We start from the raw sequence: 13911 nt of genomic DNA on the forward strand, positions 1-13911 counted from the left end.
GGGATTGGAAATTGAACCAGCGTCATTCTCTCTGTGAGGAAATGTTGCCTTAAAGTGAAAAAAATAAAATAAAAAAATACACGTAAAGCAACTGTTTGCTGATACCGCTGATGAGGAGCTGAGTAACGACTCCCGCTAAAGAAGATTAAGGTTTTTTTTGTGTGTGTATTTTTGTCAACAATGAAGTCATCCCACAGTAAGAACTGAGTCACTTGAGATGACCGATGTTTTTAATCCCGTCTCAGGATTTGTGACAAATCCAAACAGTTTCACCCTAATCCCAGCGAGGACGCCGAAGGGGATGACGCGCGCTCCACAAAGCATCTGAACTGTTTGACTGCTGGAGGCTTTAATCCTCCCAATGTCCCCGCAGAAACAACAATAAATCCACTGAATCAGCCATTTATCTTGGTTTTTTTCTTTAACTTAAAAGTTCCCGACCTTGACGGGGAAAAAAATGTTAAAATGATTCATCATACGTATAAAGTTCTTCCTTTTTCTAGTTCCATTATTCTTTTCCTGGCACGTTAACGTCATGTTGAATCAGCAATTCCAGAGTGTAATGAAGTAAAACAATATATATGGAAATGTGATTATAATGATGAAATGTGTTGCTGTATAGTGAACATACAAGTACTGGGAAGGGATGGAGAGTTCACTATACAGACTGAAGCTGGTTGTGGACAGGGAGTACATAAAAAAAAAAAACCTGTTTTCTCAGTAGTTGAGGATCAACAACAATCTTTCGTACACTTGTAAGTGTCCCTGAGGGACAAAAATATGTTTTTTGCTGATATATCATTTAACATCCCCCTTTTTTTTTTTATTTTGTTGATCTGAAGTGGAGCAGTCCAGGGTTTCTTCTGAATTCTAAAAGTGGTTACCACTTGAGACGTTTTTTTTTTTTTTTTTCGGGTTTTATTTTAGCAAAGTTGCTTCGATCTGCTACAAGAGCAGGAGCACGTTTGAGAAGATAGATCGATGTAAAAGTTTGCACGACTTATAATGTCATGGTTTGGTCAGCGGCTTTCGAACACGACGATCACGGGGAACAAATAACTCTGATTATCTCGGCGGGAGGATCAGCAGCAGGAGATCATTTCATGCATACATTCGGAAAAGCTGAAAGTCAAATCAAGTCTTTTATTTGTCACAGACAAACAGAGCATGGATGTTTGAGCATCTCCCGCTCTGTCGATGTTATTACATAATATGTATAATTTCTGTCTTTTATTTAAAAAAAATTTTTTTTTTGGTCCAAAACCAAGAGCAAAAGTCCAAAAAAAAACCTAAATTGCGCAGTCAGGTGAGGAAAAGACTGCATAGACACCGGGAGGCTGCAGCTCAGGGGAAAAGTCCACAACAAACATGAAAGCTGCAGGAGGGCAGGAATACAGAGAAACAAACAAGCAGAGTGCTCAAGAGACGAGTCGCTTAAAGGCTCCAGGTGCCGACAATCACACACTCAGGGTGGAGGACATCAGGGTGGTGGAGGAGCAATCAGACATGACGAGGAGAGACCAAGGAGCCTGAAACTCTGAGCCAGACTGAGACACACACACACACACACATGAACCATGACAGGGAGGGAGTCCAATTAATCCAAATGGAGGATGATCGGACCTGGAGTTTCTTCAGGGAGAAGAAGGAAGAGCAGAGACTGTATTTCCTGACAAATACATCTGTTTGTGTTTCACTACAAATTAGATCCTATTGGCATGTTGTGTTTGTGAGCAGGAGCTGCATAATTTCATCCTCGTGTATAATCAGCTGCCCTCTGCCCTGCCTATTTTTTTTTCGTTCTTTTTTTTTTTACAGCTTCCAGAGCGCAAAGTTTTCAGAAACACCGAGTACTACACATGCACGGCACGGCAGTAGTAAATAGTTCTGCTCTTGTGCGAGTAGATCAACAACGACAAGAGGGTGTTTGTGCTGCTCACTCTTTTAAACTTCACAGTGTTTCTCCAATAAAGTGCACATTTATTACTGCCTGCTTACGGCAGATAAGGAGTGAGTCAATATCACACAAAGGTAGCTTTAAAGGAGGAGTGCTAGTACGAGGATGAACCTTTAGCTACTTGCAGAAACCAAGTACCAATACAGTGCGGTAGCTTCATTTACACTTCACATGCAAACATTCATAGCGCTACAATCTCACGTTCATGGATATTGAAGGACCCGATTCAGTTATAGTGTGTGTGTGTGTGTGTGTGTGTGTGTGTGTGTGTGTGTGTGTGTGTGTGTGTGTGTGTGTGTGTGTGTGTGTGTGTGTGTGTGTGTGTGTGTGTGTGTGTGTGTGTGTGTGTGTGTGTGTGTGTGTGTGTGTGTGTGTGTGTGTGTGTGCTTGCCTTGCAGAAACATGTTCCCAGCAAATCTGGTCCAGGCCACGTTCCAGCAGGTGAGACCTTTTCAGTTTTACCCACATGGAAATAACCTATATAAACATATATGTTTTAATATAGGTTTTGATATAGGTTTTTAATATATCTGACATATACATGAAATTGGCCATTTTCCTATATTATATGTGCATATATGCACATACATATACATGCACCTATATAGGCACATATATGCACGTATATATGTGTGCATATATGTACCTATATGTTCTTCTTGCATAATTGTTTTGTAGTTAGTTCTTAGTTATTGCCTTGATCATGTATGACAGTTGCCAAAGTGATATATATATATATATAGTTATATATAGTTATATATATATCTATATATATGTGGAAATAAAGAAGCAGTACAGGAGATCTATATGGCCTGAATATTCACATATATGCACCTAAATGTTGCCTATATGTGGCATATATGCACATATATCCTCATATAGGTTCTTTCCATGTGGGTTAACAAAAAACAAAACAATGCATAAAGCTTTGCAAACGCAGGTCGTCTGACAGAACGTGGTTTTCCCCGCCGACAGTATCGAACGAGCACCGAGTACCGCCTGAAGCCCAAGCCGACGGTGAGCCAGGCCCAGGCCGAGTCCACCACGCGGCGCGCGCTCATCTACGGCATCCAGGACGACAACGGGACCGACATTCAGAACTTCGCCCTGGACCTGACCCCGCCGCCCGACGTGCTCATCAAGACCCGCGAGGGGACCAGCGACGGAATGAACGTCCTCGGGATTGTTATTTTCTCCGCCACGATGGGTAAAAAAAAAAAAAACACGCTCCGCGAACCCTCTCTTCCTTCGGCCTCCGATTGAGATTCGAAATCGTGGGATCTGTTGTGTTCTCCGCAGGCATCATGCTCGGGAGGATGGGTCCGAACGGCAGCGCCTTGGTGAATTTCTGCCAGAGCTTGAACGAGGCCGTTCTCCGAATAGTCGCCATTGTTATTTGGTAAGGGCACTTTTCACACGGCGATCTCGTGGGGACTACGTTTGGTCGACATTTCAATCGGGGAGCGGCTGGCCAACAGATGGTGCCGGAGCGACGCCCTCCCCACTCACCCAGAAGCGGGAAGAAAAAAAATTACAAAACAGATAAATAAACTGCAATAATGTTTTGTTTTTTTACTGATTTACAATATATTTCAATGATATGAAATCAAACTGATTAGCATCATTTAACGTCCGTGACTTCTGGCAACGTTTAAATTGGCCATCCCCAGAGTTGTTTGATCATTAACTAAAGTCAGTTCTTTGTTTTTTTTCTACTATTTTCTCTTTTTTCCCCCTTTTTTCCCCCTTTTTTTCTTTTTTTCTCTTTATTCTCCATTTTTTGGGAAAAAAAACAAAGTTCTGTTTTGTTCTTGCATGTTTCTACGAGATGTAGCGACGGCGACAACGAACAATTATTATTAACTGTCACATCCCTTCTAATTTACACGTTTGAAAAGAGACATTTGGCTGGAAAGCTGCAGGTCAGGCTCAACTTTCTCCAGTGTCGTGATTTTTAAATGCACGCAAACAGAAATGTGTCCAGGTTTGTTCAGATTTATAAATATTTAGATGTGTTCGTAGTTATTAATGACTGAAAAAACACATTGATTCTTTAAAAAGAGACTAATGAAGCATCTGCTGGTATTTAGTGTGTGTTCGTAAAAGTGTCGTCTTGATAATTGCTCTCTATTCAGCTGTTTCAAATTTTAATAATGTTCATTACTGGGAGCCTTTCTATGTAAAAAAGGCAAGATTGGCAACACTTCTGGTGCTTGTTGTAATGTGATTTATGAATATACTTAAATTAAGATTAACACTCAGAATAATGGCTGAAATTGAAGAAGAATTCACCTCCATTCGCCGCTGGTTTCAATACATTTGAATGACCTTCATTACTTCACGCTTGGTCACATTCACCCATTCACATTCCGTACGTGACCCAATAAAGAACGTAGCAAAGTAGATTAATGTTAAAATCTATTCCAAAGACAAAAAAAAAAAGAAGCCCCCAAACAAATTAAACAAACACATTTCAGTGGATAATATTAACCAAGGTGCACTGTGTCATATTTATATTTTGCTTATCTCCAGCCCTCGTGGGCATATATAATTGCAAACAGCCTATCGGATCATCTCGGTATCTGCGAGATGAACTTCCGTCATTCCGTCGGACTGATATCAGCCGAAACAGGCGTTTCGGAGGCTTATCTTTCAGGAACATGAAAGGTAGCATCAAAAAAAAAACCTCTGCTGCAACATCCCGGGGATTACATATGGGCATTTGGGTCATTTTGAAAGAAGGAGCCTCACAGGTTTAGAGGCAAAAATGTAACTTTTTGATAGTGGAAACATCAAAGCTTCACAAACTGCAGTCAGACTAAATCAGACTTAAGACAGTAAATAGCAAGAGAGTGGATTAATGATAAGGAAAACGCAGCGGAACACAATTATGGTGGGAAGCTAAAAGCAGCACGGAGAGATGGGTGGAAATAAAAAGCAGAGAAACACACAGAATCAAATTACAACCTGTGGTACCGGTACAACCCGCGGGACGCCGGCTCCTTATAGCCGTACGGGGAATAAAGTTATTTATTTGCAAACAAAATTCATGTGGTAAATGTTACATACCATGAAAATAATAATAGTTCCGAATAAAAGTTGAAAACAAAAACTCCTTAACTTCTGGTTTCTGTTATAATGCTGCAGGTTTGTACAGTGTGTTACTTGGAGACATTTTCTCAGGCGGTTCACACTGTAAACTGTTTGACAACCACTGAAAATGACCAAAAACATATTTTATTTCCAATCCCTAAAACTGTCTGATGTCGATAATGATGTTTTCAGCTACATGACAAAAGAAAATCGCCTCATGACAAATCAGTTTCTAGTCAGACTTACAAGAAGAAAATCAGTTCACAGTGAAAACAATCCCAAAAAAATGAATGTAATTATTAGTGTTGAAGAGATTTTGACGAACTCCACTTCCCAAAAACCAACACATGATACAACTCCATTTCCCACAATGCACCTGCCAGTTAAAGTCAGGCTAAACATGTAACAATATGTAGAGAAATTTAAAATTCTAGCAATTATTTTTGATCTGGATCACCGTGAATATTTAATAAATTCTTCCTTTTATCGAAATGCTCCTGTGGATAATTAAAAAAATAATAATAAAATTAAGATATAAAGATCAGCTCGTTAGTTAACGACACACTGTCTACACTGTGTGTATATCAATTTTGTCAATTTATTTATTTTCTGACTGGATTGTTTTATTTTTTATTTTTACTTATTCTATTTTTTGTGCTCTTTTTGCTCTTGTTTAGATATTTACATATGTTTACATATCTTAATTCTTTAATTTTATAATTTCTGCACCACCTTTTTACCTTGAGCTGTTGTAAGTTTGTGTTTCCCCCCTGGGGAGGAATAAAGTTCTATTCTATTCTATTCTATTCTAACAAAAAAGACCATCTCAAGCTCCTAACAAACATCGGACTGAGAAAAAGAAAAAAAAAAAAACTCGCCGAGCATCGTCTCCGTTCTTAATCCTACAGCTTCACTGTCGTTCCAGGTACTTCCCGTTTGGAATCGTCTTCCTGGTGGCCGGTAAGATCCTGGAGATGAGCGACCCGTCGGCCCATGGGGAAGAAGCTGGGCTTCTACGCCGTCACGGGTGGTGTTCGGCCTGGTGCTGCACGGCTTGTTCATCCTGCCCGCCATGTACTTCTTCATCACCAAAAAGAGCCCCATCGTCTACATCAGGGGAATCCTGCAGGCGCTGCTCATTGCCCTGGCGACCTCCTCCAGGTGAGGAGAACACCAACTGTCACACTCAGGGTAATGGAGGGATGGAGGGATGGATGGAGGGATGCGCTACTGGTGAAGAACAAGAACCTCCAAAGGCGAAAACACTTCCAAGTCCGAAACTCCGAAATGTTTCTTTTGGATTCGAGCGCAGCTTTAATGGTGTGATTTGGTGTTTGTGTTGCACAAAACGTATCCCAAAGTTTAGAACTCTCTCCTGCACGGCAAGAGACGATTCACATTGTTGAAAGGCGGGAAATCAAAGAACTCTGGGCCTCCGGTAAATGTTTTACCAAGCTCTCTCGATCTCTCTCTCTCTCCTCTTCCTCTCTCATGCTCTCTCTCTCTCTCCTCTCTCTCTCTCTCTTCTTCTCTCTCTCTCTTCTCTCTCTCTTCTCTCTCTCTCTCTCTCTCTCTCTCTCTCTCTCTCTCTCTCTCTCTCTCTCTCTCTCTCTCTCTCTCTCTCTCTCTCTCTCTCTCTCTCTCTCTCTCTCTCTCTCTCTCTCTCTCTCTCTCTCTCTCTCTATGCCATATATTAATTATTATTAATTATTAGTGTTGTTGTGTCTGTTCAGGGTGATATTTGAAAATACTGGCACCAACATGAAAACTACATTGTAGGAAACGAGCAGCAGAACGTTTTGATACGAGAACAACAACAACAACAAGAGAGTAACAAAGCTTTTTTTTTTTTTTATAATTTTTTAATCCTAATCCTTCGTCCTCTGTTTCTTCTATCTGACCTCTGCAGTTCTGCCACTTTGCCTATAACCTTCAAGTGCCTCTTGGAGAACAACCACATCGACCGCCGCATCATTCGCTTCGTGCTCCCGGTGGGCGCCACCATCAACATGGACGGCACGGCGCTGTACGAGGCCGTCGCCGCCATATTCATTGCACAAGTGAATAACTACGAGCTGGACTTTGGCCAGATCATCACCATCAGGTCAGTCGACTGAGCGGCGTGCCATCTGCGCGTCACGTAAGCTCATTAACATGCTAAAGATATTGTGATTTGGAAGCGTTCGGCAGATAAACCATCCGTCAGAGCACATTTACTAGAAACACCCAGTGGCTCAGATATGAAACCGGGTTTGAAAATCGTTAATACAATGCGCAGTTTTTAGGCAGCGAGCCGTCTTTTTTGGAAAAGACGGCCGAAAAAATATCAGACGTTGTTGCTCAAAGCGTATAAAATATGTTTATGATGGCCATCACTACTTGTCACTGTCTAATTTTGCTTAAATTCATCTTTTTTTCCACCAAAATATAACGAAATATGAGTATGGGTATAATGAGCAACGTCATTGGTCAAATGATACCATGTGGTCTATACCTTTTGAAAAGCAGCCTCTGATTGGTTCACAGTTCTCCGACTCATCCGGATAAGTTCAAATGTGACTAATTTTCTCACCAAAATGCCAAGAAATTATATCTGCAGATAATCTATGGACCTGTGGTCGATCTAATTTTTCATTTCCAAAATGTTGACACACGTTTGGATAACTGCACATCATTCATGCTTTTCAAACAAATATTCTTTGTTGTTAAAATGCAAATTTTGATAGAGGTACTGACAATCACCTTGGGATTAATGATTAATAATTAATTACTTAATAAAACCTTGGGACTGAGCTAGAGGAGGCCTGCGGAGAACAAATAAGCTCAAGGCTTTAATTAAAAACTTATGAGAGGAAAATAGAAACTATTTACAGGTGTATAGTTTAGGGTGCAGATAGAAGCAATGTGAAACTCCAGGTGGTTTAAACAAGTACATGTAGTGAAGTTTGGAGTGAGGTGAGTCAGAAACAAGTATAAACCAATGAAAAGAAGCTATTTCCTTAAAAGAAAAAAGAAAAATACAACTTTTTAACAAAGCAAGAAAGTATATTGGACGCATCAGCAAAAATATCAAGGAGAAAAGAAGATATATTACTTTAAAGACGCAAAATCTAAACGTAGTATTCAGTCGCCCCGAATGCATTTGAACGCGCCATTTAAGGTCGATCTCCATCACCCATGAAGACCCAAAACACAGATTTCTGCCTAAAACCATGACACAAGGTGAGGAAGACGATAAACTGGGTGTTCGTTTCTGAATAAAATACTACGAGTTGTACACTTCGAGTCAGTCACAGAATAACAACAGCAAAACACCAGCAAAGAAAAAGAAAGTTGACTTCATCTCCAGCATCAAGTGAAGATGGTTCTAACAGCCCTGAGAGAAATCTCTGATTCCCCCTCGATTCAGCCTCCTGCAGGCTGTAATTATTGTTAACGGCATCTCCGAATAATAGCAGATGAACGACTGTTGCACTTTCTTGTCAAGCACCAATTTCAGCACAGTCATTATGTTGGCGTTTCTGTACTCAGGGTCACTTTGTGCGTCTGCAAAACGCCGCAGGAATGTTTAACAGTCAAAACAACACCGGGGAGCACGGGCATCCTAAAGAGGAGAAATCATCGCTTTCCAACCTGTTTTCTATGAACTGTGAGTCGTCCCTCAATGGCCACTGCCAGGGGAAGGGAACAACAGTGGTTATTTCATTTATCCGCTCCCCATCAGGTGGCGACTGATTAGTTTGTCTTTATAGTTGAAGTGTCGGTAAAAAAAAAGTTTTTTCAAAAGGAACAAGTCACAGGCTAATAGACAATAACTATGAAAAGTAGTTTTTTTTTCAATTCATACAATATGTGCAAATATCAACCTATTTACAACAGAAAAGACAAGACAAGAAAAGACATATTGTCCACCACAAGCAGTGACAGAACTTTTTCTTGAAAGAGGTTATATTATTAAAAAAAAAATCACTTTCTGCTGGTTTTCCAACAGTACTAATCGTCTCCACACCCGGAACGACGCCCCACAAGTGAAGAAAGTGTGTCCTCTCTCTCCCTGACTTGTTTCAGGTTTTAAAAAGTGTGTTGTTCCAACCAACCAATCAGAAATCAAACCCTATATAGTGTCATCAGGGGTTTTAGCCAATCACAATCAAGGTAGGCTCCTCCCCCTTTGACTCCTCCCACAATCAGGCAGCTCTGCTCTGGCACATGGCACCACGAGAGGAAGTACTTCCTCCATCTTCCCATACATGGGCCTGTGTGGGCGGAGCCAGTCCAGCTCACACAGACACAGCAGATTCTGAATGTAGCTCCCATTATCTAATATTCTAATGGAGGGAAAATCAAGGAAAGGCTGGATTTTGGGGAATAAACTTTGAATGCAACATTTTTGGATCAATGAGACCCGTGTAGAAATGTTGGAAAGCTGGATAATATGGCCCCTTTAACAACAATAGAAATAAAACACATACAAGTACAGACTATGCCGCTCCAATAATAAGCGTATTGCAGACTTTCATCAGGAATCAAGAAAATAAAAAGACCAGGGTCTGTATCCCTTCTCCAGTCTGTCTCGTCCCTGTCACGGGTGAAGTGTGAAACTCAAATGCTCGACACAGCTGATTGAGAGATATTGTCTTTTTATTTAGACAATAAAGGAAAAGGGGAGGTGGGAAAAAACGCTGAAGCTGATTCGTAGTCGTGCAAGGCAAGGGACATAAATCTTGTCAGAGGAGGGCTGGACAGGAATCATAGTCGGTAGAAAAAAAAAAAAACACCAATCATGAGACAAGAAACAGCGCAACAGGCTGGAGCGACTGGTGAAACCACACAGACGAACAGAGCAGAAGCTCAACTTATAGAGCCGCCACCAGGTGGAAACAATCACACGATCAGGTGAAAGACATCAGAAGGCATCAAATGTTTCTTCCTGTTTGAGGGAGTTTTTCCTTCACTCATACTTGCTACTGTAGATTTGTTGGGTATCTCTCTGTTAAAAACCACGTAGAAATGACTTTGTTGCGTTGGCTGCTGTATAAATAAAGTTGAATTAAAAGGACCAGCGTCTGCTGATTAGAGAAAATAAAACTCTGTGGCTTTCTGCAGTCAAACCCTGTGTAAGAGTTATTTCACTCTCAGTGTGATCCAATCGTCATGATTAGATAGTTCTGGCAGAAATAGCTCAAAATCCACACTTGCATTTCTGCGTGTGGCAAATAATCAAGACTGAAGACCGCCCTTTGATTGTTGACACCTGGAGGGAGACTGCAGCTATGAGGACTATTTACGCAAAGTTCTGTTTAAATGCACAGTTTGTTTTCATTCACGTATTAATTTTTCTTCATGGCAGCAGAACATATTACATATTTCTAGAGATTTCTTTAGGTCTTCAAATGTGACTGAAAAAAAAAAATCACGAAAAGTACGTTCATATCTTATGAAAGGGCTTTCTCGTGAACATTTAAAACGCTGCTTTACAGTCCAAATCCAATTTCCTGCTTAGAAATGTGTTCATAATTGCTTTTAATATTTAAAAATAAATAAATAAATAATAATAATCTTTTTTCTACCAGCTGTCGACCACCTGCATGTGCCACAGTATGTTTTTCTACGTAAAGCCTTATAGTAACTGTAGGTCGGAAATATCCGCTTTATCCCTCTCTCTCTCCCTCTCTCTCTCTCTCTCTCTCTCTCTCTGAAAAGAGCCATGTGGCCTCAATAAATCGCCATATCCCAGTCACGCCATCACATCACTGGTCTTCTGACCCCCAACCCCCCCATCCCGCCGCCTCTCTGCGATGAGTGGTCGGCTCATCCCGTCCTCCGCCTCCCGGATCTCCACCAGAGATCACGTGCCCACGTGGAAGTTCTGTGCGTTTCACGTCGCGGATGAATGGGAGAGTGTTTGGCAGCGACGTGGGGAATTATTAGTTATGTCATTATTTGCCATGAATAAGCGCCGGCGTGACTCACAAGGCCGGAGCTCGCCTTCGGATTCTATGAGCAAATAAGGACTTTCTTTAATTATTCCTGAAGGACGTGCGTGCGTAATAGAAGACGGTCAGTAATTGATGCTGGAGCATCTGAATGGCCTGAAGAGATGATCTGAATGCCTCTTAAAAGACACAAATGGAGGAATTGATTAGATTTGAACACAGGAATCCAAAGCAGTCGATTCAAAATTATGTGAAGCAGACTTTTATTTTGGTTCTTTTTCTTGTGCGTATCATCAAAAACCCAAAGTACAAAAGTTCAGTTGTGTTGGATAAAATCAGTGTGTACACGTGTTTTCTAGTTTTACTCATTTCTTTGGCCCAAATGCTTCAGTGCTATTCTTCTCAACTATACAAACATTTTTCAAAGCAATCTGCTCTTTGAAGTTTTAACTGGGGTTGTGCCAGTACCACGCCTTCAGAGGACGAGTACAACCACGAGTACTTACTCTCAACTTCTTGCCGATACAAGTACCAATACGAGTACTTGTTAAATACTATATAGCAATTTATACTCCATACGCCAAGGCTGTGAAACATCTGTGCTCATTTTAATTTCAATTTCTAGAGCAGACAAAGCCAATGCATTTTGAAATATAGCTTGGAAGGTAATATTACGACTCAGGTATTTATTTATCTTGGAACCATGTTTTTTAATTTGAAAAAATTCTGGTAAAGTTCATCTTGACCGATAGCAGGATTGAAATATCTCCATGCACATCCTTCCTTTCTTTGTCTTCTTCTTCTTCTTCTTCTTCTTCTTCTTCTCCTTCTTCTTCTTCTTCTTCTTCTTCTTTGTCTTCGTCTTCTTCTTCTTCTTCGTCTTCTTCTTCTCCCTCCCCCTCCTCCTCCTCCCCCTCCTCCTCCTCCTCCTCCTCCTCCATTGGTGATATCAAAACACAAAGATTTTCCAAGTCTCATTACAGTGACGTCTTTTCCAAAGCACCACAGAAAAATCACCTGTAATTAAAATTGAAGTGGAGAAATGGATGTTCAGTGTGTGAAAAAAAAAACAACAAAAAAAAAAAACCCAAGAGGAGGAAAAGCGACATCACATAAAGAAGTTACAGTGACATTGCTTCCGCCGCCGTGCCGAGGGTCGGTTCGACCTTCTTTCCTCCCTCGCTTGGTAAATCACAGCCACTTTGGGTTAATCTCACCGACATCCTGTCTCCGCTTGCTTCGTTTGTCCCCAAAAATCCCCTCTCCCGCAGCATCACGGCCACCGCGGCCAGCATCGGTGCAGCGGGGATCCCTCAGGCCGGACTGGTCACCATGGTGATCGTGCTGACGTCCGTGGGTCTGCCCACCGACGACATTACCCTCATCATCGCCGTGGACTGGGCCTTGTAAGTCAATGAGCCTCGAGTCCACCTTCTTCCCGCTCGTGTCCCGACGCCGAACTTGTGTCACATGGTGATGTCCCGCTCCGCAGGGACAGATTTCGCACCATGGTGAACGTGATGGGGGACGCTCTGGCCACGGGCATCATGGCGCACATCTGCAGGAAAGACTTCATGAAGGAAGGAGATGGGGTGAGTCGTTTAGTAGCTGAAGACAAAAGATACGCAACCGTCCCACTCTGGTGGCCGACGCTCCTGCAGAGCACAAATCCTGGCACCACAGGGGGCATTTCTACGACCGATAAGCAGTAAATGTTCAACAATGGCGACATTCTAGTCGACAGACGACAGAGTTGTATTGTTGTTACAGTGACTGTCAAAGTAAAAGTACCAAATCCCAGGACAATATGGACTGGGGAGTCACGACACTCTGGAGGAAACTTTGTTGTTTTTGTTTATCTACTGAGCAGAAGTAGAACTGCTTACTATGACTTTGGTGTGTTGATGTTCGTGTGTGTGCATGCGTGTGTGTGTGTGTGTGTGTGTGTGTGTGTGTGTGTGTGTGTGTGTGTGTGTGTGTGTGTGTGTGTGTGTGTGTTTTCATTCGACCAACAGCTCCCACGAGTAGCCCAGCATGCTAACCACAGCAAAAGTTTCAAGTGAAAAGCATCGGTTCACATTTACACTGTGTGTTTTGAAAAAGATGTCAGTTTCCATGGCAATTGCAAAACAAAACAAAACAAAAAAAAAGGAGCCTATGAGAAGTAGAAAGATGCTCTTTTGTATTCTGAGTCGAGAAAACATTTTTGACTCGCTGAAGTGTTTCTCTGCTTCCTTACTCTCGTGGCAGCAACATGTCTGGACTGTAAAAATCGCTTGGTGTCACTGATCCATCACATTTATCTACGTGTTGCTTTTTCTTACACTAAAGCAGTGTTTTTCAACCTTTTTGAGCCAAGGCACACTTTTTTCTTTGGAAACTCTGGAGGCACACCACCACCACCACCCGAAAACGTTAAAATGTGAAACTCTGTAGCCTCTATTAACAATATAAAGTCATTCTCATCAAAGTTTTATCAACAGGAATCAAATAAATACAGAAAAAAAGTATTTCCCAATTTCTTTTTTTAAATTGTGACTCCCTCAGTGTGAAACCTGGACCTGATGGATGAAGAGCTGAGATCCTGGTTCACATTCTTCCTTTTCAAAAACTTCTCCATCACTGTCACTGACACAGTACTTTGATACAAGATGCTAGCAGGAGGTGGAGATTAACCACACTGACGTCTTTCAGTTTACATTTCACCGGCAAAGTTCTGTGCTGCCATCTAGTGGCGAAGAGTATTTATACATGATTACTCTGCAACACACTGCTCTCACAGCCGACAACGGCTGAGAGCCAATGTTTCTTAGAAAAAAATGTGTAATTGGATAATTTCCCACGGCACACCTGACGATATCTTGCGGAAACACCAGTGGCTGAAAAACACTGCACTAAAGTTCCATTTGATACATTGTTGTTGTT

At 41.5% G+C, this 13911-nt stretch overlaps 1 protein-coding gene across 1 annotated transcript in view; it reads left to right on the forward strand.

Moving 5' to 3' along the window:
• Nucleotides 1-13911, forward strand: part of slc1a7b (solute carrier family 1 member 7b) — a gene marked incomplete at both ends in the record, with an annotated part of 48407 nt that overhangs the window by 34187 nt on the left and 309 nt on the right. Inside the window, 9 exon segments of the mRNA XM_080506385.1 lie at nucleotides 2356-2398; nucleotides 2933-3164; nucleotides 3257-3356; nucleotides 5976-6042; nucleotides 6044-6076; nucleotides 6078-6211; nucleotides 6960-7154; nucleotides 12258-12392; nucleotides 12479-12578. Of these exon segments, the coding sequence (XP_080362511.1) occupies nucleotides 2356-2398; nucleotides 2933-3164; nucleotides 3257-3356; nucleotides 5976-6042; nucleotides 6044-6076; nucleotides 6078-6211; nucleotides 6960-7154; nucleotides 12258-12392; nucleotides 12479-12578 (1039 nt within the window).

Source organism: Blennius ocellaris (genome assembly GCF_963422515.1).
Source record: "Blennius ocellaris genome assembly, chromosome: 12".
NCBI classification, from domain to species: Eukaryota; Metazoa; Chordata; class Actinopteri; order Blenniiformes; family Blenniidae; genus Blennius; species Blennius ocellaris.